Source organism: Meles meles, chromosome 7, assembly GCF_922984935.1.
Source record: "Meles meles chromosome 7, mMelMel3.1 paternal haplotype, whole genome shotgun sequence".
In the NCBI taxonomy this organism is placed as follows: Eukaryota; Metazoa; Chordata; class Mammalia; order Carnivora; family Mustelidae; genus Meles; species Meles meles.
This window is the reverse complement of record NC_060072.1, coordinates 86,027,259-86,054,070: the sequence shown is the minus strand read 5'-3', so window position 1 is coordinate 86,054,070 and position 26,812 is coordinate 86,027,259. Positions and strand designations below refer to the sequence as shown.

General features: G+C 39.0%; 2 protein-coding genes across 2 annotated transcripts; both read right to left on the bottom strand.

Moving 5' to 3' along the window:
- Positions 1–8,367: 8,367 nt before the first annotated feature.
- Positions 8,368–8,826, bottom strand: LOC123947024 (60S ribosomal protein L27-like). The gene has a single exon (XM_046012964.1). The coding sequence runs from the start codon at positions 8,812–8,814 to the stop codon at positions 8,404–8,406; it is 411 nt and encodes a 136-aa protein (XP_045868920.1). The 5' UTR covers positions 8,815–8,826; the 3' UTR covers positions 8,368–8,403.
- An 8,456-nt stretch (positions 8,827–17,282) lies between these two features.
- On the bottom strand, positions 17,283–18,491 carry LOC123947187 (KRR1 small subunit processome component homolog). Its single transcript, XM_046013230.1, is given in 2 exon segments — positions 17,283–18,032; positions 18,035–18,491. Coding segments are annotated over 2 exon segments (1,161 nt in total). The 3' UTR covers positions 17,283–17,328.
- Between the last annotated feature and the right edge of the window lie 8,321 nt (positions 18,492–26,812).

The window sequence follows — 26,812 nt, the reverse complement described above, 5'->3', positions numbered from 1 at the left end:
CTTCGGCTCAGGTCATGGTCTCAGGGTCCTGGGATTGAGCCCCACATCTGGCTCTCTGCTCGGCAGGGAGCCTGCTTCTCTCTCTCTCTCTCTGCCTGCCTCTCTGCCTACTTGTATGTCAATAAGTAAATAAAATCTTTTAAAAAAGTGTTTTTATGAGTATAGTTGACATACAATGTTACATTAATTTCAGATTTACAATGTAGCGATTCAACTTTTATACCTTTTTTTTAACTTCTTTTTTTAAATTTTTTTTTAATTTGTTTATTTACAGCATAACAGTGTTCATTGTTTTGGCATCACACTCAGTGCTCCAGGCAGTACGTGCCCTCCCTATTACCCACCACCTGGTTTCTCAACCTCCCACCCCCCCCCCGCCCCTTCAAAACCCTCAGGTTGTTTTTCAGAGTCCATAGTCTCTCATGGTTCATCTCCCCTTCCAGTTTCCCTCAACTCCCTCTCCTCTCCATCTCCCCATGTCCTCCATGTTCTTTGTTATGCTCCACAAATAAGTGAGACCATATGATACTTGACTCTCTCTGCTTGACTTATTTCACTCAGCATAATCTCTTCCAGTCCCATCCATGTTGCTACAAATTTGGGTATTCATCCTTTCTGATGGAGGCATAATACTCCATTGTGTATATGGACCACATCTTCCTTATCCATTCATCCCTTGAAGGGCATCTTGGTTCTTTCCACAGTTTGGCGACCGTAGCCATTGCTGCAATAAACATTGGGGTACAAATGGCCCTTCTTTTCACTACATCTGTATCTTTGGGGTAAATACCCAGCAGTGCAATTGCAGGGTCATAGGGAAGCTCTATTCTTAATTTCTTGAGGAATCTCCACACTGTTCTCCAAAGTGGCTGCACTAACTTGCATTCCCACCAACAGTGGAAGAGGGTTCCCCTTTCTCCACATCCTCTCCAACACACGTTGTTTCCTGTCTTGCTAATTTTGGCCATTCTAACTGGTGTCAGGTGGTATCTCAATGTGGTTTTAATTTGAATCTCCCTGATGGCTAGTGATGATGAACATTTTTTCATGTGTCTGATAGCCATTTGTATGTCTTCGTTGGAGAAGTGTCTGTTCATACCTTCTGCCCATTTTTTGATATGATTATCTGTTTTGTGTGTGTTAAGTTTGAGAAGTTCTTTATAGATCCTGGATATCAACCTTTTGTCTGTACTGTCATTTGCAAATATCTTCTTCCATTCCGTGGGTTGCCTTTTTGTTTTGTTGACTGTTTCCTTTGCTGTGCAGAGGCTTTTGATCTTGATGAAGTCCCAAAAGTTCATTTTTGCTTTTGTTTCCTTGGCCTTTGGAGACATATCTTGAACTTTTATATCTTATGTTAGGCTCACCACATGTGTAACTACCATCTGTCATAATACAACACTATTACAATATCATATTCCTTATGCTGTGTCTTTTATTCCTGGATTTATTCCTTTCATAGCTGGAAGCCTGTATCTCCCACTCCCCTTCACCCATTTTGCCCATCCCCTGACCCATCTTCCTTCCAGCTATCATCAATTCTTTGTATTTACAGGTCAGATTTTGCTTTTTGCTTATTTGCTTATTCATTTGTGTTTTTTTCCCACTTTATTTTATTTCTTTTCAGCACCCAGCATTCATTGTTTATGCACCACACCCAGTGCTCCATGCAATACGTGCCCTCCATAATACCCACCACCAGACTCACCCAACCCCTTTTGGGGTTCCCCTCCAAAACCCCTCCCTTCCAAAACCCTGTTTTTTTCTCAAATTCCACAGTCTCTCATGGTTTGTCTCCCCCTCCAAGTTCCTCCAACTCATTTCTCTCCAATTCCCAATGTCCTCCATGCTGTTCCTTATGTTCCACAAGTAAGTGAAACCATATGATAATGGACTCTCTCTGCTTGACTTATTTCACTCAGCATAATCTCTTCCAGTCCTGTCCATGTTGCTACAAAAGTTGGGTATTCATCCTTTCTGATGGAGGCATAATACTCCATTGTATATATGGACCATATCTTCTTTATTCGTTCATCCATTGAAGGGCATCTTGGTTCTTTCCACAGTTTGGCATTTGTTTTGTTTTTAGACCACATATAAGTGAAATCATATGGTATTTGTCTTTCTCATTCTGCATATTTTGCTTAGCTAAAATATGGAAAGCAACTTTGTTTCAATTTTTTTAACCACTACAAAAAATGCTACAATAAGCATTTCTCAGTACATAACATGAAATTTAGTGTTTTTTATTTATCTAGAATTGATTCCCAGAAATAGAATTGTAAAGTGTATACATATTTCTAATTCTAATTGATGTTGCCAAATTGTTACCAGATATATTTTACATTTCCACCAGCAGAGTAAGAGTTCCCTTTAAGCCCTACTGAGCCTGCAATATGTTATAGTTTATTTTTTTTTATGTTATAGTTTATTATATAATGATATTTTTATTTCAGTTTGTATTCTTTTTTTTTTTTAAAGATTTTATTTATTTGACAAAGAGAGACACAGAGATAGAGGAAACACAAGCAGGGGAAGTGGGAGATGAAGAAGCAGGCTTCCTGCCAAGCAGGAAGACCAATGCAGGGCTTGAACCCAGGATGCCGGGATCATGACCTGAGCTAACTGAGCCACCCAGGTGCCCCTTCAGTTTGTATTCTTTTGACTAGTAGGCAATATTAATGTCTTTTCACATATTAGTTGACCATTTGCATTTGATGTTTTGTGAAGATCATATCCATAGCCCATTTTACTTTTGGCTTCTTTGCTTTTTTTTTTTTTTTTTTTTAAGATTTCATTCATTTATTTGACAGACAGAGATCACAAGTAGGCAGAGAGGCAGACAGAGAGAGAGGAAGGGAAGCAGGCTCCCCACTGAGCAGAGAGCCAGATGCGGGGCTGGATCCCAGGACCCTAGGATCATGACCTGAGCCGAAGGCAGCGGCTTTAACCCACTGAGCCACCCAGGTGCCCCTGTTTGCTGTTTTTATTAACGTTTTAGAGCACTTTACATTTCAGGTATGTTAACTATTTGTATTCTATGCAGCAAGTGTTTTTTCAGCTCTATTATTTGCTCTTGTCTTTTTTTATGGTATATTTTGCCAAGCCAAAGTTTTTGTTTTTATGTATTCATACTTAATTTATTTTCTTTAAACATTAAGTCTATTTACCTATCTAGGTAGAGATCTACCTCAGCTTTGATTTTAAAAAGTTTCCTAGATGTCCTTATTAGCCTTTAATTTTTAACTTTTTACATTTAAGTCTGTAATCATTTGGAATTCATGTTTGTACTTGGTGTGAAATAGATGTCCATCTTCATTGTTATGATGGATAATGACTTGTGACAGCAACATTAATGACTCATTCTTTGCTGTGAAGAAGCTTTTGATCTTGAAGAAGTCCCAAAAGTTTTTTTGCTTTTTTTTTCTTTGCCTTTGGAGAAATGTCTTGAAAGAAGTTGCTGTGGCTGATGCTGAAGAGGTTACTGCCTATGTTCTCCTCTAGGATTTTGATAGATTACTGCTTCACATTGAGGTCTTTTATCCACTTTGAGTTTATCTTTGTGTATGGTGTTAGAGAATGGTCAAGTTTCATTATCTGTATATAGCTGTCCAATTTTCCCAGCACCATGAGAGACTGGACTCTGAGAAACAAACTGAGGGTTTTGGAGGGGAGAAGGGTGGAGTGTTGGATGAGCCTGGTGGTGGGTATTGGGGAGGGCACGTATTGCATGGAGCACTGAGTGTGGTGCATAAACAATGAGTCTTGGAACACTGAAAAAAATAAAATAAAAAAATTATCTTAGGGAATAATTGTTATAGCTTCCATCACTAATGGCGTTCTCTGTAGATCCTATTCCCCTGTGCATGGCACTTCCTTTTTTTAAATGAGAGTGGAAGATGGGAGATCATAGACCTCATGAGGCCAGAAAAGCAGGACAGGGGAAGATGGGTTGCCCAGAGAGTACTCTACTCCTAAGCTTCTCCCCAGTTGTAGAATCATTGACAGGAGGGTGAGGAGATTGGGTCGAATTTGTCAGCTCTGTTTTTACCAGTTTTTCCACCACCTTCCATCTCTGCTACTGTCACCTTTATACAAGCCACCATACTTTCTTGATTAGATGACCTCAAGGACCTCCTCACTAAGTCTTCCTGCTCCTACTTGTGTTCCTTCATCATCCAAGGTCCATCCAACAGACACCAGGATCATTTTGAGACAAATCAGATCTCCTTATTCAGTTAAATCTTCCCCCGACCTCTGCCTGCCTCTCTGCCTACTTGTGATCTCTCTCTGTCAAATAAATAAATAAAAAGTCTTTTTAAAAAATTTAGGATTGTTTGTTCAAGCACTTTGAAAAATGCCAGTGGAATTTTGATCAGGATAGTATTGAAAGTATAGATTGCTCTAGGCAGTATAGACATTTTAACAATGTTTATTCTTCTGATCCATGAGCATGGAATGCTTTTCCATCTTTTTGTGTCTTCTTCAATTTCTGCACAGCAAAGGAAACAGCCAACAAAACAAAAAGGCAGTTCACATAATGAGAGAAGATATTCGCAAATGACACTACAGACAAAGGGCTGATATCCAAGATCTATAAGAACTCCTCAAACTCAACACTAAAAAAATAGATAATCCACATCAAAAAATGGGCAGAAGATATGGTCCATATATACAATGGGATATTATGCCTCCATCAGAAAGGATGAATACCCAATTTTTGTATCCACATCGACAGGATTACAGGGGAGGGGAGAGGGTGGGGGGTTGGGTAAGCCTGGTGGTGTGTATTAAGGAGGACACATATTGCATGGAGCACTGGGTGTGATGTGTAAACAATGAATCTTAGAACACTGAAAAAATAAAGTTTAAATTAAAAAAATAAATTAAAATTAAAAATTAAAAAAAAAATGAGGGGGCACCTGGGTGGCTCAGTGGGTTAAGTCGCTGCCTTCGGCTCAGGTCATAATCCCAGGGTCCTGAGATGGAGTCCCACATGGGGCTTTCTGCTCAGCAGGGAGCCTGCTTCCCTCTCTCTCTCTCTCTGCCTGCCTCTCTGCCTACTTGTGATCTCTCTCTGTCAAATAAATAAATAAAATCTTAAAAAAAAAGAATCTGTTTTAAAAAAAATTTTAAAAAATGGGCAGAAGACATGAACAGACACTTCTCCAAAGAAGACATATAAATGGCTAACAGACGCATGAAAAAATGTTCATCATTAGCTATTAGGGAGATTCAAATCAAAACCACATTGAGAGGGTGCCTGGGTGGCTCAGTGGTTTAAGCTGCTGCCTTCAGCTCAGGTCACAATCTCAGGGTCCTGGGATCGAGTCCCGCATCAGGCTCTCTGCTTGGCAAGGAGCCTGCTTCCCTCTCACTCTCTCTGCCTGCCTCTCTGCCTACTTGTGATCTCTCTCTGTCAAATAAATAAAATCTTTTAAAACAAAAACCACATTGAGATACCACCTTACACCAATTAGAATGGACAAAATTAACAAGACAATAAACAACAAGTGTTGGAGAGGATATGGAGAAAGGGGAATGCTCTTACATTGTTGATGGGAATGCAAATTGGTGTAGCGACTTTGGAAAACAGTGTGGAGACTCCATCAGATACTAAAAATAAAGCTTCCCTATGACCCAGCAATTGCACCACTGGGTATTTACCCCAAAGATATAGATGTAGTGAAAAGTAGGTCCATCTGTACCCCAATGTTCATAGCAGCAATGTCCACAGTTGCCAAACTGTGGAAAGAGCCAAGATGCCCTTCAATGGACAAATGGACAAAGAAGATACAGTTCATATATACAATGGAATACCCAATTTTTGGCTATTGATGTGAGCCATCAGAAAGGATGAATATTGGGGCACCTGGGTGGATCAGTGGGTTAAAGCCTCTGCTTTCAGCTCAGGTCATGATCCCAGGGTCCTGGGATTGAGCCCCACATCGGGCTCTCTGCTCAGTGGAGAACCTGCTTCCCCCTTTCTCTCTCTGCCTGCCTCTCTGCCTACTTGTGATCTGTCTGTCAAACAAATAAATAAAATCTTTAAAAAAAAAAGGATGAATATTATGCCTCCATCAGAAAGGATGACTACTCCATCAGAAAGGATGAATACTCAACTTTTGTACCAATATGGATGGGACTGGAGGAGATTATGCTGAGTGAAATAAGTCAAGTGGAGGTAGTCAATTATCATATGTTTTCACTTACTTGTGGAGCATAAGGAATAGCATAGAGGACATTGGAAATTGGAGAGAAGAAGTGAGTTGGGGGAAATCAGAGGGGGAGATGAACCATGAGAGACTGTGGACTCTGAGAAACACTGAGGGTTTTGGATGGGAGGGGATAGGGGGTTGGATGAGCCTAGTAGTGGGTATTAAGGAGGGCACATACAGCATGGAGCACTGGGTGTGGTGCATAAACAGTGAATCTTGGAACACTGAAAAAACGAAATGAAATTAAAAAATAAATGAGTCATTCTTTCTTACTGAGCTAAAATAACATTTGAGACATATTAAATCTGGGATATATTTATGGGTTTTTAATTTTAACAATGTCCTATTGATGTCTTTTTTATTAAACTATTATGTGGATATTTGACAAGATAAGACTCCTTCAATATCTCGTCCCCCCCCACTATCATTCCTTCTCAGTTCTATTACATGAGCCTCAGTATCCTTTTTTCAACTTTAAAGAAAGAATTTTGGGATCACAACTCAAATGGCATCAAATTTAGAAACCAGTTTGGGGATAGTAGGATTTTAATGATAGTAAGTCATCCAGATAAGAATACTGTCACAATAAGAATATATCTTTGAATTTGTTCAAACCTTGTTTCTAACCCTGAATAAAATTTCACAGATTATCATTATGGGGGTCCTGTGCCATTCTTCTTAAATATACCCAAAAGTATAAAAGTATTCTGTCACTATTATAAATGATTTTTCCCCATTTTTGTTTATAGGTTCTTACTAATAGTACAAAGGAAACATGGTGGGGGAGTCAAGATGGCGGGGAAGTAGGAGGAGGCACCATTTCAACCTGTACCCTAAAGTGAGCTTATTACCTACCAAAGAACTCCAACCACCCATGAAATCAGCCTGAGATCAGAATTATACACGTCTGGATCTCTACAGGAGCAGAAGACGCCAGTGGCAGGTAAAGCAGACTGGGAGTGTCGGACTGATATCGGAAGATAAACAAAAGGGGGAGGGAGCCACCAGAGGTGACCAATTGGAAAGTAATACCCCAATACGAGAGTGCCCTTCATCTGGGGACCAGCATTAACTTGGAGTCTGGTTGAAAGCACTCAAAAAACAAAGAGCAAAGGATCGCAGTGGGGGTGGGGGGGGTAAATAGTGGGAATCTGAGCGGTTAGGGTCAGGGACCTAAGTCCCCTGACCCAGGACAGCCTCTCCTGGCGCTGAGCCAGAGAGAGTGCAGCGGAGAAATCAGGTCTCCGTCCCTGAGCCGCCAGTGCACCTGACCCGCCAGCGCACTGAAGAACGAGTGGGGTCTGGCTCCCGTGAGGGACTGGGAGCCTGGCCAGACGGCAATCCTGAAACGCGCGCGTCCCACACCCTCCCTTGGGAGAGGTGCTCATAGGTGCTAGCCTGGAGCTCTGGCATCCGGAAAAACCAGACATTCCCAGCCCGGGACAGCGGGAAAATCTTAGTGTGCAATCTCTGCTCCGAACCTCTCTGGCGGTCTGGAGCTGCCTAGATAGCCGCCGCTGCCCTGGTATTGGGTACAATGAGGAGCTCCTGCATCCCCAGGGACCGTGGCTCAGAACCAACTCTGCCAGCAGCTCCGCAGAACATTCTGAGGCTTCTCTCTGAGAGGGAGGTCGGGGTGCAGTTTGCTCTCCTCTAAAACTCCAAAAACCATCAAAAGCTGTCAAGGTGAGAGAAAACAGATGAAAGAACATAAAACCCCCCAGAGAACAAAAGCCTGAAAAAAGCAGTTTCCTCAGAGCCCATGCCCTTGAGGGGAGCGGGAGGACCTAACTCAGGGAACATCATGGCCTGAAAACCCACGTGGCAGGCCCCTCCCCCAGAAAACCAACCAGGAAGGAAGAAAAAAAAAAAAAAAGAAGACTACAAGAGAACAACCACCACTACTTCATAAATACAACTTTTATTTTTAACTCTTTACCAATATTCTGGTTCTTTTTTTTATATATACATACAGATAAATTTTTAACCTATTTACCATCACACTGAGATGTCCAGTACATCATATTCTTTAATAACCTTCTAACCTGAACTTTTTGATACATACACCCGTGTTTTTCTTTTGCTTTTCTATTTTTTTAATTCTTTTTAAATTTTAACTTAGTTTAGTCTAGTTTATTCTTTTTTTTTGTGGGGGGGCATTTTTAATGACGGAAACAAAACAGATCTAAAATCGCAGCTTCTGGAAGAACCACTTGTTCTTGCCGGTCTTGTACCTCTCCTCAAACTTGACCTTGGCCTCTCGTCGGGCCTTGCGTTTAAGAGCAGGGTCTATGAAGACATCCTTGTTGACGACAGTCTTGTCCAAGGGAATATCCACAGAGTATCTTGTGGGCATGAGGTGATTGTAGTTATAAACTTTCACAAAAGACTTGATCTTTGACCTCTTGGCGATTTTCTTCTTGCCCATGGCAGCTGTCACTTTGCGGGGATAGTGGTCAATTCCCGCCACCAGAGCATGGCTGTAGGGACGGTCTGAGTTGCCATCATCAATGTTCTTCACAATGACTGCTTTGCGTCTGGAGTAGCGTCCAGCCAGGACCAGCACCACCTTCCCGGGTTTCATGAACTTGCCCATCTCGACACCAACCACTAGTTTATTCTTTTTTAATTTTTATTTTCTACTATACATATAGAGTTAAACTTCAAGGTAATCCCCTTTCAATCCCCAATCAATGCTACCCCTATAGGCAAACCAGTTTCTAATCCCCCTGTAACTTAGGAAAGTTGAGTCCCTTAACAAAAACATCAAGATACATTCAGGAAGAATCAAAATAACCTTCCTCACCCACACTGAGAATTTATAACCACTCTCTCAATTTTTCCTTCTGTCAGTGTTTCTGTGAATTTGTGTTTGTCCTGATAATATATAAATCTTATACTTGGGGTTCTTTCTGATGAGGTTCGTCCCTTTTTTCGCTTATATATATATATTTTTTTCTCTTGTCATATACTTTTATCAGTCTTTTTGTTTGTCTGTTTTTGTTTGTATACTTCATAAATCTTAGCTTGTGGCCCATTTGGGCTGAGCCTTCTCTTTTATCTTCCCTTTTTTCCTGTCTCTCTCTCTTATTTTTTTCCTTTTTTCTTTTCCCTCTTTTTTCTTTCTCCTCTATTTCTTTTTCTTTTCTTTTTTCTCTCATTTGGGTGGGGAATCCTGATTGCACAGAAGTGTTCCAGGGTGCACCTTGACTGCACCACAATCGATAAGTCCAGCTGCATCTGTTCAGTCATCTCTTACCAAAATGACTAGGAGGAGGAATACCCAACAGGAGAAAAATACAGAGGATGGACCTTCGGAAACAGAGCTAATGGCTATCGACATAACCAATATGTTGGAAAAGGAATTCAGACTAACAATTATCCAGGCAATAGCTAAGTTGGAGAAAGCCATGGATGACCAAACAGAATTGATTAGGGCAGAACTGAAAGCCACCAGGGATGATGTTCACAATGTTAGGGCAGAACTGAAAGCCACCAGGGATGATGTTCAAAATGCTCTCAATGAGTTCCAATCTAATCTAAATTCTCTAAAAGCTAGGGTAACTGAGACAGAAGATAGAATTAGTGATCTGGAGGACAAACAGATAGAGAGAAAGGATCAGGAGGAAGCCTGGAACAAACAGCTCAGAAGCTACGAAAACAGAATCAGGAAATAAATGATGCCATGAAACGTTCCAACGTCAGAATTATTGGAATCCCTGAAGGGGAGGAAAAAGAAAGAAGTCTAGAAGATATAGTGGAAGAAGTTGTCTATGAAAATTTTCCCAATCTCACGAATGGAAACAACGTTCATGTACTAGAGGCAGAGAGATTTCCTCCCAAGATTTTAGATTCTCGAAAGTCCTCATGACACCTTATAGTTAAAATGAGGAATTATGTTTCATGACAGACCCTCTTAAAAGCAGCTAGGACAAAAAAGCTCCTTACATACAGAGGAAAGCCCATTAGAATAATGTCAGACCTTTCCACAGAGACCTGGAAAGCCAGGAAGGGCTGGCAAAATATATTCAGAGTACTAAATGAGAAGAACATGCAACCAAGAATACTCTATCCAGCAAGACTGACATTCAAAATGGATGGAGAGATAAAGAGTTTCCAAGACCGGCAAGGCTTAAAAGACTATGCAAAAACCAAGCCGACACTGCAGGAAATATTAAGGGGGGTCCTATAAAAGAGAAAAAATCCTAAGAATATCATTGAACAGAAATAGAGAAACAATCTACAGACAGAAAGATTTCAAAGGCAACACGATGTCAATAAAAACCTATCTCTCTCCCTCCCAATCCCATCTTGTTTCATTTATTCTTCTCCTATCCCCCTAACCCCCCATGTTGCTTCTCCATGTCCTCATATCAGGGAGATCATATGATAGTTGTCTTTCTCCGATTGACTTATTTCACTAAGCATGATACGCTCTAGTTCCATCCACGTCGTCGCAAATGGCAAGATTTCATTTCTTTTGATGGCTGCATAGTATTCCATTGTGTATATATACCACATCTTCTTTATCCATTCATCTGTGTGGGATTGGGAGAGGGAGAGGGGGCTATGGACATTGGGGAGGAGAGGCGAACCATAAGAGACTATGGACTCTGAAAAACAACCTGAGGGTTTTGAAGGGTCAGGGGTGGGAGGTTGGCGTAACAGGTGGTGGGTAATAGGGAGGGCACGTTTTGCATGGAGCACTGGGTGTTGTGCAAAAACAATGAATACTGTTATGCTGAAGAAAATAAACAAAATGGGGAAAAAAAACCTATCTCTCAATAATCACTCTCAATGTGAACGTCCTAAATGTGCCCATAAAATGACACAGGGTTGCAGATTGGATAAAGCGACAGGACCCATCCATATATTGTCTATAAGAGACCCATTTTGAACCTATTTTCAGCCTGGGATACACCCAGACTGAAAGTGAAGGGATGGAGAAGCATCTTTCATGCCAATGGGCCTCAAAAGAAGGCCGGAGTAGCGATTCTCATATCAGATAAATTAGATTTTAAACTAAAGACTGTAGTCAGAGATACAGAAGGACACTACCTAATTCTTAAAGGGACTATCTGCCAAGATGATCTAACAATTGTGAATATCTATGCCCCCAATATGGGAGCACCCAGTTACATGAGAAAACTATTAATCAAGATAAAGAGTCATATTGATATGAATACAATAATAGTAGGAGATCTTAATACGCCTCTCTCAGAAATAGACAGATCATCGAAGCAGAAAATTAATAAAGAAATAAGAGATTTGAATGAAACTTTGGACCAGATGGACCTCATCAACGTATACAGAACATTCCCTAAAACAACAGAATACTCATTCTTCTCAAGTGCACATGGAACCTTCTCCAGAATAGACCACATACTGGGTCACAAAGCAGGACTCAACCGATACCAAAAGACTGACATTATTCCCTGTATATTCTCAGATCACAATGCTTTGAAACTGGAGCTCAATCACAGGGAAAAGTTCAGAAGGAACTCAAACACCTGGAAGCTAAAGACCACCTTGCTTCAGAATGCTTGCATCAACCCAGAGATCAAAGAAGAACTTCAACAATTCATGGAAACCAATGAGAATGAAGACACTTCGGTCCAAAACCTATGGGATACAGCAAAGGCGGTTCTAAGGGGGAAATACATAGTCATCCAAGCCTCCCTCAAAAACATTGAAAAATCCAGAATACACCAGCTATCTCTACACCTTAAAGAACTGGAGAATCAACAACAAATTAAACCAACTCCACAAGCAAGAAGGGAAATAATCAAGATTAGAGCAGAGATCAATGAGGTAGAAACCAGAGATAGTGTAGAACGTATCAATGAAACTAGAAGCTGGTTTTTTGAAAGAATCAGTAAGATCGATAAACCATTGGCCACACTAATCCAAAAGAAAAGAGAGAAAGCCCAAATTAATAAAATTATGAATGAAAAGGGAGAGATCACAACTAACACCAAGGAAATAGAAACAATCATCAGAAATTATTAGCAACAGTTATATGCCAATCAGCTAAGCAACCTAGATGAAATGGATGCATTCCTGGAAAACTATAAACTCCCAAAATTGAACCAGGAAGAAATTGACAACCTGAATAGACTGATATCTAGTAATGAGATTGAAGCAGTGATCAAAAACCTCCCAAAAAACAAGAGCCCAGGACCTGACGGATTCCCTGGGGAATTCTACCAAACTTTCAAAGAAGAAATAACACCAATTCTCCTGAAACTGTTCCAAAAAATTGAAGCAGAAGGAAAACTTCCAGACTCTTTTTATGAAGCCAGCATTACCCTGATCCAAAACCAGGCAAAGACCCTACCAAAAAGGAGAATTTCAGACCAATATCACTGATGAATATGGATGCAAAGATTCTCAACAAGATCCTAGCAAACAGGATCCAGCAGCACATTCAAAAGATTATCCACCATGACCAGGTGGGATTCATCCCCGGGTTGCAAGGCTGGTTCAACATTCGCAAATCAATCAATGTGATAGAACAAATCAATAAGAGAAGAGAAAAGAACCACATGGTCCTCTCAATTGATGCAGAAAAAGCATTTGACAAAATCCAGCATCCGTTCCTGATGAAAGCGCTTCAAAGTATAGGGATTGAGGGAACATTCCTGAACTTCATAAAATCTATCTATGAAAGACCCACAGCAAATATCATCCTCAATGGGAAAAAGCTTGCAGCCTTCCCGTTGAGATCAGGAACACGACAAGGATGCCCACTCTCACCACTCTTGTTCAACATAGTATTAGAAGTTCTAGCAACGGCAATCAGACAACAAAGAGAAATAAAAGGTATCCAAATTGGCAAGGAAGAAGTCAAACTCTCTCTCTTCGCAGATGACATGATTCTTTACATGGAAAACCCCAAAGACTCCACCCCCAAACTACTAGAACTCATACAGCAATTCAGTAACGTGGCAGGATACAAAGTCAATGTACAGAAATCAGTGGCTTCCTTATACACCAACAATGAAAATACAGAAAGGGAAATTAGAGAATTGATTCCATTTACTATAGCACCAAGAACCAGAAGATACCTGGGAATAAACCTAACCAAAGAGGTAAAGGATCTGTACTCGAGGAACTACAGAACACTCATGAAAGAAATTGAAGAAGACACGAAAAGATGGAAGACCGTTCCATGCTCTTGGATCAGAAGAATAAACATTGTTAAAATGTCTATACTGCCTAGAGCAATCTATACTTTTAATGCCATTCCGATCAAAATTCCACCAGTATTTTTCAAAGAGCTGGAGCAAATAATCCTAAAATTTGTATGGAATCAGAAGAGACCCCGAATTGCTAAGGAAATTTTGAAAAACAAAAACAAACTGGCGGCATCACGTTACCTGATTTCAAGCTTTACTATAAAGGTATGATCACCAAGACAGCATGGTACTGGCTTAAAACAGACACATAGGCCAGTGGAACAGAGTGGAGAGCCCAGATATGGACCCTCAACTCTATGGTCAAATAATCTTCGACAAAACAGGAAAAAATATTCAATGGAAAAGAGACAGTCTCTTCAATAAATGGTGCTGGGAAAACTGGACAGCGATATGTAGAAGAATGAAACTCGACCATTCTCTTACTCCGTACACAAAGATAAACTCAAAATGGATAAAAGACCTCAACGTGAGACAGGAATCTATCAGAATCCTAGAGGAGAACATAGGCAGTAACCTCTTCGATATCAGCCGCAGCAACTTCTTTCAAGATATGTCTCCAAAGGCCAAGGAAACAAAAGCGAAAATGAACTTTTGGGACTTCATCAAGATCAAAAGCTTCTGCACAGCAAAGGAAACAGTCAACAAAACAAAGAGACATGTTAATTTTAGCCATTCTGACTGGTGTGAGGTGATATCTCATTGTGGTTTTGATTTGTATTTCCTTGATGCCGAGTGACGTGGAGCACTTTTTCATGTGTCTGTTGGCCATCTGGATGTCTTCTTTGCAGAAATGTCTATTCATGTCCTCTGCCCATTTCTTGATTGGATTGTTTGTTCTTCGAGTGTTGAGTTTGCTAAGTTCCTTATAGATTTTGGATACTAGCCCTTGATCTGATATGTCGTTTGTGAATATCTTCTCCCATTCTGTCAGTTGTCTTTTGGTTTTATTAACTGTTTCCTTTGCTGTGCAAAAGATTTTGATCTTGATGAAGTCCCAATAGTTCATTTTTGCCCTTGCTTCCCTTGCCTTTGGCCATGTTCCTAGGAAGACTTTGCTGTATCTGAGGTCGAAGAGGTTGCTGCCTGTGTTCTCCTCAAGGATTTGGATGGATTCCTTTCTCACATTGAGATCCTTCATCCATTTTGAGTCTATTTTCATGTGTTGTGTAAGGAAATGGTCCAATTTTTTTTCTGCATGGGGCTGTCCAATTTTCCCAATACCTTTTGTTGAAGAGGCTGTCTTTTTTCCATTGGACATTCTTTCCTGCTTTGTCGAAGATTAGTTGACCATAGAGTTGAGGGTCTATTTCTGGGCTCTCTATTATGTTCCATTGATCTGTGTGTCTGTTTTTGTGCCAGTAGCATACTATCTTGATGAAGGCAGCTTTGCAACTTTGGCTTTCTTTTTCAATATTCCTTTGGCTATTCAAGGTCTTTTCTGGTTCCATATAAATTTTAGGATTATTTGTTCCATTTCTTTGAAAAAAAATGGATGGGATTTTGATAGGGATTGCATTAAATGTGTAGATTACTTTAGATAGCATAGACATTTTCACAATTCTTGTTCTTCCAATCCATAAGCATGGAACCTTTTTCCATTTCTTTGTCTCTTCCTCAATTTCTTTCATGAGTACTTTATAGTTTTCTGAGTATAGATTCTTTTCCTCTGTGGTTAGGTATCTTATAGTTTTGGGTGCAATTGTAAATGGGATTGACTCAATTTCTCTTTCTTCTGTCTTGTTGGTGTAAAGAAATGCAACTGATTTCTGTGCATTGATTTTATATCCTGACAATTTACTGAATTCCTGTACAAGTTCTAGCAGATTTGGAGTGGCATTTTTTGGGTTTTCCACATATAGTATCATATCATCTACAAAGACTGATAGTTTGGCTTCTTCTTTGCCAATTTGGATGCCTTTAATTTCTTTTTGTTGTCTGATTGCTGAGGCTAGGACTTCTAGTACTATGTTGAGTAGCAGTGGTGATAATGGACATCCTGCTGTTTTCCTGACCTTAAAAGGTCAGAAAAGACCAGAAAAGCTCTCAGAAAAGGCCAGAAAAGCTCTCAGTTTTTTTTCCATCGAGAATGATATTTGTGGTGGGTTTTCATAGATGGCTTTGATGTTATTGAGGTATGTGTCCTCTATCCCTACAGTTTGAAGAGTTTTGATCAGGAAGGGATGCTGTACTTTGTCAAATGCTTTTTCAGCATCTATTGAAAGTATCATATGGTTCTTGTTCTTTCTTTTATTAATGTGTTGTATCACATTGATGGATTTGTAGATGTTGAACCAAACTTGCAGCCTTGGAATAAATCCCACTTGGTAAAATTCTGTGTTTCTTAAGCTACTATAATTTTGGTCTCAGATACTTAGAAATAATATTATCCCAAAGAATATAGAATTTAATTCCAGGGAGTGGAGTGTTCCATGTAACAAAACCTATAGTATGTTGGGTTGTGTGCCAGCACTCAGGCAACAGGCAGTAGGGATTTAGCAACTGAATATAAGGGGCCCCTAGGTAGCTCAGTTGGCTACGTGTCCAACTCTCGATCTCAGTTCCGGTCTTAATCTCAGGGTCCTAAGTTCAAGCCCTGTGTTGGACTTCATGCTGGGTGTGGAGCCAGCAAACAAACAAACAAAAACACAAAAAAACCTGAATACTAGAAAATCCAACACTGTAGTTAAGCTATAATAAATTATTTGATCAAAGTCTCATATGTGGTACCTTGAAAGATAGCCCACATGCTTATTGACAACATAAAATTAGAGGAAATTATAGTAAAAATACAGGATGTTGGCGGGTGTTGACTGTCTTCTTTTTATTTTAGCAAAGTCTAATGAGAGGTAAATTATGACTAGAATTCCTGCTCACAAGCAGAAATGGAAAGAAATACAGTCTACTGAGTTAATTTTTGCCTATAGTTAACACTCTATGTTAGCTGGGAGTTCTCTAATTTAGAGTCTTAAGGGAGTGAAATGTTGATTGCTTCTGTATCTGAAACTGATACAGTTATAAGCATTGGCTTTGATGCAAAGGCCATAATAGGAGATAAGGCTAAATTCCTTTCACATGCAAAGGCAAAAACATACTGGCAAAGCAAGGTTTTGAGTGTTGAGTGTTACTTTCTCACTCAAATCCATTGATTCAGATAGCCTCAAAGTGGTCCAATTAAATAGAGGTGAAGGGAGTCCAGAGCATGCTCAGCACAGAGTCAGCTTGAGATTCTCTTTCTCTCCCCCTGCCCCTCCTGCTTATGTTCTCTCTCTTGAATAAATAAATATTATTAATAATAAAAAGATAATAGGGTCTTCGGACTTAAAAAATCAAGGCTATTCAAGTTTTAAGGCTCTGATTACCTACACAGAGAACTGACTAGAAGCCTGCCCTGCAAAAGCCAGAGTCTGATCAATCCCTAAAGAAAATTCTACACATTGAAGCCCAATAAAAAGCAGGCAGTGAAAGCTATGAAGATGCTAAGGAAGATATACTCTCCATTGCTTATCTCAGCTTGACCTGTGGGCTTATTGATGTGTCCTTTTGATGACCATAATAGGTTTTGATGCTTTCCTTGCTTTCTGGAACAAAAAAAAAAAATCCCAAATTTTTTATGGGCACTTAATGCCCTAAACCTGTAACCAGCCATTTTCCTAAGGAATTCTGGTTCCTTAATGGTATTTAGAAGGCAAACTCAGGGTACCATATGTCATCATTACCACCTTACCAATATGCCCAGACTTTTTTTTTATATTTATAAAGAATATTTATATTTTTAATTATATAAACACTGTTTTGAAGAATGACACAAACTCAGAAAAATGTGAACAGAGTATTCCTTCTCACACATAGGCTATTAATGCCCTAGTATCTCAAAATCCTTTACAAAAGGAGATAGCTTAAAGAGTTCTCATCTAGGGTTGTTTTTTAATGTTACTTTTTTTTCTTCTTCTTTTTTTTTCATCTGCTTCTATTTTAAGCTTAACTTCTTCAGCTGAAAGAGCTCCCAGTTTCTTATTCTTTGCTTTCTTAACCTTTTCCTTGATGGCTGCCACATCAATTTTATTTTCAGTAGAAGCTTCCTTTGGTTTCACAACTGGTTTTTCTTTAGGTGGAATAAAAGCTTTGTTTCTTTCCTCTTGTCTCTTACTAAGAGCTTCTGCTTGTTTAGCCTTTATGGCTTCCATTTTCTGTCGCTTCTTTTGACTTGTCTTCAGAAAATATTCACCACTAGCCAATTCTTTATCAATCTGACTTTCTGGTTGTGGTGGTGGGAATGGTGTATACTCTTTCTTGACAGTTTTTTTCTTTGGTTCCTTGCATTTATTCACATTCTTGTGCTTGAACTGTGGCAAAAATCTTTCCCAACTTTGTGATCTTAATTCAGAATCTTTTGCCAACTCTCGTTTGATCATTAAGGTTTTAATGTTATAAATTGGATGAATATTCTTCATAGTATCTAGAACTACTTTTCGAACCTCTTTTAAGCCACTAAAAGGTCCAATGACTGAAACCGTGTTTCCCTGAACCATAATATAACAGTTTGTTAAGAGTTCCAAAGCCTTCAAGGTAGATCCTTTGGGACCAATGAGGCATTGTCTTCTTTTTACAAATCTTTATTTCTCACTAAAGAACCTATTTTAATGATGTCACATGCAACATCATCCTGAAGAATTCGTACTGCCTGTTCAAATGAAACACTCCTTGCTAAAAGTTTTATTAGATCTCTGGCCCTAATGATGATATATGGATCAAAAGACTTCTTTGTTGTACACACAGTCATACTGCCCTCTATCAGGTCCAGGGTTGCACTAATATTATGTTCATTCAAGGCTTTCTGTACCAATGGCCAGCACTCTTTCAAGTAAGCTTCCCTATATTTTGGGAACAAAGTTGCAAAACTGCTCTCCTCCAAGAGTCCTCTGGGATTGTCTTCTTTGGAAAAAGCTAGTTCCTTCCAACCATCAGGAACAGTGAGGAGTTCTGATTCATCTCGGTTCTCCGGTTTTGGCTTTTTCTTACGAAACTCATTTCTCCCGTCTGCGATAGTTTTTCCGTTGAAGGAGGAGGACGCCATCTTGGAATTGCTCGCCCAGACTTTTTCAATAGAGCCATTTAAAGCAGAAAAAAAGGTAACAAGTTCATAAATCCTTCAAATTCAAATTTAAGATTGCAAATTCTTGCTTCTTTGATTCTATATTTTCTTCCTTTGCTCTTTGAATAAATATTTCTAACCATATTAGCATAATATTTATTTTATCTTTCAGATATACCGATAATAATTTCAAAAACAATATCAACATTATTACTAACAATAAGACTATTGAATGAAGTGTCTCTCTCACTGAAGCAGCCTACTCAAAATCCTATAATCTAAGGTCAGTTGAAATAATTCTTTTCTATGGTGATTATATAATTTCTTTTTTATATGGCTAGGCTCATTTGTATTAGTTCTGTTTTTTAGGATTTTGAATTTATTTTTTAATCTTTTTAAAATCTAGATAAAGGAACTTAATCTTTTTTGTTTGGTTAAATAGATTATTCAGAAGTCAATACTGTATAGCAAATTACATTAAAAATAGCATCACTTTCTTCCCTGTTTTCCCCATCCTGTTTATTTTCTCCATCCTCCAATATGTAATCATTTTATTTTTATTTTATAATTAAAATATTTTTTGAAAACTAAATTATATATATGTGTGTATGTGTGTACATACACATATCCATATATATAAAATTCATTTTATACAAACACACACAGATCTAGACATATACAGACAACACTGTACTGATTCCTATGGATATTCCCTAGTTCCCAGGTATAATTAGACCAAATATCTTTAACAACTCCTCCCCTTCTGTTTCCCTGATCTTTGAGGTAACACAAGAATAGGAGGGATCACAGGAAAGCTACTGAAACTTACATTCTGCTTATCTACTTTACCATGACCACCTATTTGTTGTATGATAAGATACAAATTAGTATTTAGTTATTTTAAAATGTTAAAAGTTAGCCTCACTTGATTAATATTAATACTAATAAATGTTAAACCCAGTTGAATGAATAAAATCATCTCATACACACATGAAAGGATAATCTGGAGCTTAGCTGTGATTCCCTTTTCAGATCCCAAGCGAATTCTTGAAGAGTCCATATGGCCTGTATGTTCTATGTGCCTGAGGGAAAAGATTCTAAATTCTCTTTTCTAACCCTGCCTCTCTTTAGTTCCCAGGAGACTAGGAGGAAAGCACATGTAGGAGTTCAAGTTGATTGCTTCAGTTTACAAGTTGCAAAGGTCACATGTGAGAAAATCCCTAATGCCTTCTCTCTTTTTTTTTAAAATAATTTTATTTTATTTCTTTCAGTGTTCCAAGATTCATTGTTTATACACCACACCTAGTGCTCCATGTAATACGTGCCCTCCTTAATGTCTTCTTAAAAGTTCAAGCTTCTTAGCAACTTAGACTGTAGCTTCAAGCTGTAACTCCTAGGAATATAGATTATTGAGCCAGTCCTCTGTGGTCCTTAGTTCAGCCTAAACCAACTGGTCTTTTGATTGGTGGGGCATCAGAGTCCTTTGTTCAGATAATTCTATCAGCAAAATATTTAGAGTTACAAGGAAAATATGCAAAATGTTAATTCCCAGAGTTGGGAAGTTGTAGTACATCTTACATTAATGAGTATCACCTGACCCCTAATCCTTTCACCTATTAACTCAAAACTTCAGGACACTTTCTCCACTAAGAGAATTCAAGAGTATGAAAATGTTCTTCTGAATCCTCTGATGATTTTGCCTTCTCCTAACCTACTCCTTGAGGTGCTTCCTTTTCCCCTTCATTCCCTTCCTCTCTTTTTTCTAAGAGGCTTAGCTTCCCCTTGAATATTTCCCACTCTTCAAAACCCATTCCTCAAGTAACTGAAAATAAATATGCATATATTGGAAAAATAATATACATAATTCATCATCTCTTATTGCCAACAAATATTTCACTACAAATATGAATTTTCTCTTTTTTATTGTGTTATGTTAGTCACCATACAGTACATCATTCATTTTTGATGCAGTGTTTCAAGATTCATTGTTTACATATAACACCCAGTGCTCCATGCAATACATGCCCTCCTAATACCTACCACCAGGCTCACCCATCCTCCCACTCCCTTCCCTCTAAAACCCTCAGTTTGTTTCTCGGAGTCCACAGTCTCTCATGGTTTGTTTCCCCCAGAAGTCTTCCCAAATATCCCCTAATACAGGATTCTCAGTACTACCTGAAAAAGCTGAATAGTTTTCCCTGGATATGAATAATTTGTCAGTGAATCTCAAAGTATAACTGCCACCACCTGATGTTACTGGTTATTCAGATAGGTAATTGAACTTAGTCATCCAGTGCCTGGTTAATGGTCAAGAGAAGAGAGACCAGTCTTTGATCAACTGAATATAGTTGTCTTGAGTTAGAAGGAAAGGCTGGGGCAGTGGGGTGGACTTGGACAGCATTAAACAGTAGTTATCCTGAGTCTGAGGTTACAAGTCATATGTGTCAGAACAAAGCAAGAGAGCACGGGCAAGTTTTAGAGTGTGAAAATGTGGGTTGGGTTAGCATGTGGACTTCCAAGCTGGCTGAGACTTTGACAGGAGCAGAGTCTGCTTTAAGCTCAGCATGGGATATGTAACCAGATATCCTGTTCTAGGGGAACAGCTTCTCTGATCAAACTCAAGTAGGCATTTCGTCCAACAGCACACTAGGGTTATAACTTGACTAATTATCTTGGGCTGAAATTTTTTCATTGAATCTCTTTAAATTCTAAATATTAAGGAGGGCATTGTGTGGTGATGAGCACTGGCTTTTACATGCAACTAATGCATTTTTGGACACTACAACAAAAACTAATGATGTATTATATGTTGGTTAATTGAACATAATAAAAAAATAAAAATAAATAAAACTAATCTTTATTAAAGGAAATAAGAGTAAAATTTAAAAAACAAAAAAAACCAAAAAATTCTTACCATGCTAATTCAGCACTCTTGACTTTGTCTTCTACAGTGCCAGAGACTGAATCTTTTACCCCATCTTAGCTTCCTGATCTCAAAATAACACCCATCACTTTGTCATCTCAATAGTTATACCTACAAAATCTGGATTTCAGACCTTCCTCTATCTTACCACTATCTCCAAAATTTATAACTTGCTTACCCTAGTGTTCCTACAGAAGCAGAAGCAGTTCTTCAGACCCAAACTAATGGATTTACTGCCTTTGCCCTAGCCATAATCCTTGGTACATTCCCCACTTAATTTTTTATATAGCCTTGTTTCTGTGATTCATTCACTTTGAAAATATGCTTTATTTTTCTTACCTTTTTTTCTTTGTCCCTGCATATTCTTGGAAAAAAAAAAACCATTTAATACCAAAACTAAATTGGAAGAGATCAGAGAGGGAGACAAACCATGAGAGATTCTTGACTCTGGGAAACAAACTGAGGATTAAGGAAGGGAGGTGGGTGAGGGGATGGAGTAACTGGGTGATGGACATTAAGGAGGGCACCTGATATGAGGAGCACTGGGTGTTATATGCAACTAAGAAATCATTGAACACTGCATGAAAAACTAATGATATACTATATGTTGGCTAATTTAATTTAAATTTTAAAAAATAATACCAAATCACTTTCTGTTCCATGCATATGTTTAAGCAGCTAATATTACTGAAGATAATCACATATTTGTTCTAATTAGTCCCGAAATCTCAAATGGGCAAATATATCACTAGTTAATCTTACTGCATTTCTTTCATAAATTAGTCTTCTATTTGATGTACTTGAGTTTTGTGTTCTTAGGTCATCAGAATCCCTCACCACTGAAAGCACATACCATATATACACACAGATGATAGATAGATAGATAGGAAGATAGATAAGGAGACTCTCTTCACAATTGCATCTCATATTTTATCAAAAACTTTGCAGTGATCAGCTAGAAAGTCTCTCATATTCCAGCCATAAAATCTACCAAGCTAGCTGCCTCAGTCATCGCTCTCTTTACCTTACCTCTTATTTACAAGAGATAAAAGGCCCCTCCTCCTACCTATGGACAAAAACCTTGTGCTCTGGATCATTTATTTTCCCTTTATCAAGGATCTTACTTCTGTTATTTACCTTTTCTTTGCCACATCATCAAAATTTCTCTATTTCCACAAAATATACAAAATGTTCTCTGTGTTATTATCCATCTTAAAAATAAAGAAGGGAACCTCTAGAGGCATAAGATGAGGTTCTACAAAATTACATAAGGAGTTGATAGGGGGTGGTGGACTCTCATCCAAGAATATCAAATTTAATGTCATGATTAAGAAGTCAGCTTGGAGGGGCTCTTGGTCAAGATGGTGGAGAAGTAGCAGGCTGAGACTACATCAGGTAGCAGGAGATCAGCTCGATAGCTTATCTAAACATTGAAAACACCTACAAATCCAACAGGAGATTGAAGAGAAGAAGAACAGCAATTCTAGAAACAGAAAATCAACCACTTTCTGAAAGGTAGGACTGGCGGAGATGTGAATCTAAAATGAAGAGAAGATAGACCATGGGGGGAGGGGCTGGCTCCCAGCAAGCGGCGGAGCAACAGAGAACAAAATCAGGACTTTTAAAAGCCTGTTCCACTGAGGGACATTGCTCCAGAGGCTAAACCCGTGTGAAGCCCACGCAGGGTCAGCATGGCCCCAGGTCCCGCAGGGTCACCGAAGGATCGGGGGTGTCGGAGTGTCACAGAGATCGCAGGTGTTAGAATGGAGAAGCCGGCTACGGAGACAAAGCCAAGGACTGAATACTCAGCTCGGGGTTACCTTGAACCAGTTGCGGGCTGGGTGAGCTCGGAACACGGCTGGAGGCTGGGGATATGGGAGTGAATGGGTGCTGTCCTCTGGGGGCACACTGAGGAGTGGGGCCCCAGGCTCTCTGCTCCTCCGGGCCGGAGACTGGGAGGCTGCCATTTTCATTCCCGTCCTCTGGAACTCTACAGAAAGCGTTCAGGGAACAGAAGCTCCCAAAAGCGAACCCGAGCGGATTACTTAGTCTGGCCCCCGGTAAGGGAGGTGCAATTCCGCCTCAGGCAAAGACACTTAAGAGTCACTACAACAGGTCCCTCCCTGAGAAGATCAACAAAATATCCAGCCAGGATGAAGTTCATCTATCAAGGAAAGCAGGTTCAATACCTAGGACAGCAGTGGAATTCCAGAGGAGGAGAAAGCAAAGCAGGGAACTCATGGCTTTCTCCCCATGATTCTTTAGTCTTGCGGCTACTTCAATTTTTTTTTCAATTTTTTTTTCTTTCTTTTTTCTTCTTCTGCTAAATTTTTATTAAAACTTTTATCCTTTTCTTTTTTAACGTATTTTGACTAGTTTATCTAAAATATATATTTTTTTCTTTTTTATATTTTTTGTTTTATTTTTTAAATTTTTTTCTTTTTTTTTCTGAACCTCTTTTTATTCCCTTTCTCCCCCCCCCCACACTTTCAGGTCTCTTCTGATTTGGTTACAGTGCATTTTTTCTGGGGTCTTTGCCACCCTTTTAGTATTTTATTTGATCCTTCATATCCTCTTATCTGGACAAAATGACAAGGCGGAAAAAATCACCACACACACACAAAAAAAGAACAAGAGGCAGCACCGAAGGCTAGGGACTTAATCAGCACAGACATTGGTAATATGTGAGATCAAGAGTTCAGAATGACGATTCTGAAGGTTCTAGCCAGGCTCGAAAAAGGCATGGAAGATATTAGAGAAACCCTCTCTGGAGATATTAAAGCCCTTTCTGGAGAAATTAAAGAACTAAAATCTAACCAAGTTGAAATCAAAAAAGCTATTAATGAGGTGCAATCAAAATGGAGGCTCTCACTGCTAGGATAAATGAGGCAGAAGAAAGAATTGGTGATATAGAAGACCAAATGACAGAGAATAAAGAAGCTGAGCAAAAGAGGGACAAACAGCTACTGGACCATGAGGGGAGAATTCAAGAGATAAGTGACACCATAAGACAAAACAACATTAGAATAATTGGGATTCCAGAAGAAGAAGAAAAAGAGAGGGGAGGAGAAGGTCTATTGGAGAGAATTATTGGAGAGAATTTCCCTAATATGGCAAAGGGAACAAGCATCAAAATCCAGGAGGTGCAGAGAACCCCCTTCAAAATCAACAAGAATAGGTCCACACCCCATCACCTAATAGTAAAATTTACAAGTCTTAGTGACAAAGAGAAAATCCTGAAAGCAGCCCGAGAAAAAAAGTCTATAACATACAATGATAAAAATATTAGATTGGCAGCAAACTTATCCACAGAGACCTGGCAGGCCAGAAAGAGCTGGCATGATATATTCAGAGCACTAAATGATAAAAACATGCAGCCAAGAATGCTCTATCCAGCTAGGCTATCATTGAAAATAGGAGAGATCAAAAGCTTCCAGGACAAACAAAAACTGAAAGAATTTGCAAGCACCAAACCAGCTCTACAGGAAATATTGAATGGAGTCCTGTAAGCAAAGAGAGAGCCTAAAAGTAGTAGATCAGAAAGGTACAGAGACAATATACAGTAACAGTCACCTTACAGGCTAATAATGGCACTAAATTCATATCTCTCAATAGTTACCCTGAATGTTAATGGGCTAAATGCCTCAATCAAAAGACACAGGGTATCAGAATGGATAAAAAAACAAAACCCATCAGTATGTTGCCTACAAGAAACTCATTTTAGACGTGAAGACACCTCCAGATTTAAAGTGAGGGGATGGAAAACAATTTACCACGCTAATGGGCATCAGAAGAAACCTGGGGTGGCAATCCTTATATCAGATCAATTAGATTTTAAGCCAAAGACTATAATAAGAGATGAGGAAGGACACTATCTCATACTCAAAGGTTCTGTCCAACAAGAAGATCTAACAATTTTAAATATCTATGCTCCTAATGTGGGAGTAGCCAACTATATAAATTAATTAATAACAAAATCAAAGAAACACATCAATAATAATACAATAATAGTAGGGGACTTGAACACTCCCCTCACTGAAAGGGACAGATCATCCAACCAAAAGATCAACAAGGAAATAAAGGCCTTAAATGACACACTGGACCAGATGGACATCACAGATATATTCAGAACATTTCATCCCAAAGCAACAGAATACACATTCTTCTCTAGTGCACATGGAACATTCTCCAGAATAGATCACATCCTGGGTCACAAATCAGGTCTCAACTGGTATCAAAAATTAGGACCATTCCTTGCATATTTTCAGACCAAAATGCTCTGAAGCTAGAACTCAATCACAAGAGGAAAGCTGGAAAGAACCCAAATCCATGGAGACTAAACAGCATCCTTCTAAAGAAGGAATGGGTCAACCAGGAAATTAAAGAAGATTTGAAAAAATTCATGGAAACAAATGATAATGAAAACACAATGGTTCAAAGACACCAAAGGCTGTCCCGAGAGGAAAATAAATAGTGGTACAAGCCTTTCTCAAGAAACAAGAAAGGTCTCAAGTACACAACCTAACCCTACATCTAAAGGAGCTGGAGAAAGAACAACTAAGAAACCCTAAACCCAGCAGGAGAAGAAAAATCATAAAGATCAGAGCAGAAATCAATGAAATAGAAACAAACAAACAAACAAACAAAAACAATAGAAAAAATCAATGAAACTGGGAGCTGGTTCTTTGAAAGAATCAATAAGATTGATAATCACCTGGTAAGACTTACCAAAAAGAAAAGAGAAAGGATCCAAATAAATAAAATCATGAATGAAAGAGGAGAGATCACAACTAACACCAAAGAGGCCAAAGAAATACAGACAATTATAAGAACATACTATGAGCAACTCTATGCCAACAAATTTGACAATCTGGAAGAAATGGATGCATTCCTAGAGACATATAAACTACCACAACTGAACCAGGAAGAAATAGAAAACCTGAACAGGCACATAACCAGTAAGGAGATTAAAACAGTCATCAAAAATCTCCAAACAAACAGAAGCCCAGGGTCAAATGGCTTCCCAGGGGAATTCTACCAAACATTTAAAGAACTTATTCCTATTCTCCTGAAACTGTTCCAAAAAATAGAAATGGAAGGAAAACTTCCAACCTCATTTTATGAGGCCAGCATCACCCTGATCCCAAAACCAGACAAGGATCCCACCAAAAAAGAGAACTACAGACCAATATCCTTGATGAACACAGATGCAAAAATTCTCACCAAAATACTAGCCAATAGGATTCAACAGTAAACTAAAAGGATTATTCACCACGACCAAGTGGGATTTATTCCAGGGCTGTAGGGTTGGTTCAACATCTGCAAATCAATCAATGTGATACAACACATTAATAAAAGAAAGACCAAGAACCATATGATA

Bases quoted from the DNA above. Each gene is read 5' to 3' on its own strand.
- LOC123947024 (XM_046012964.1), bottom strand. From the start codon at position 8,814: ATGGGCAAGTTCATGAAACCCGGGAAGGTGGTGCTGGTCCTGGCTGGA.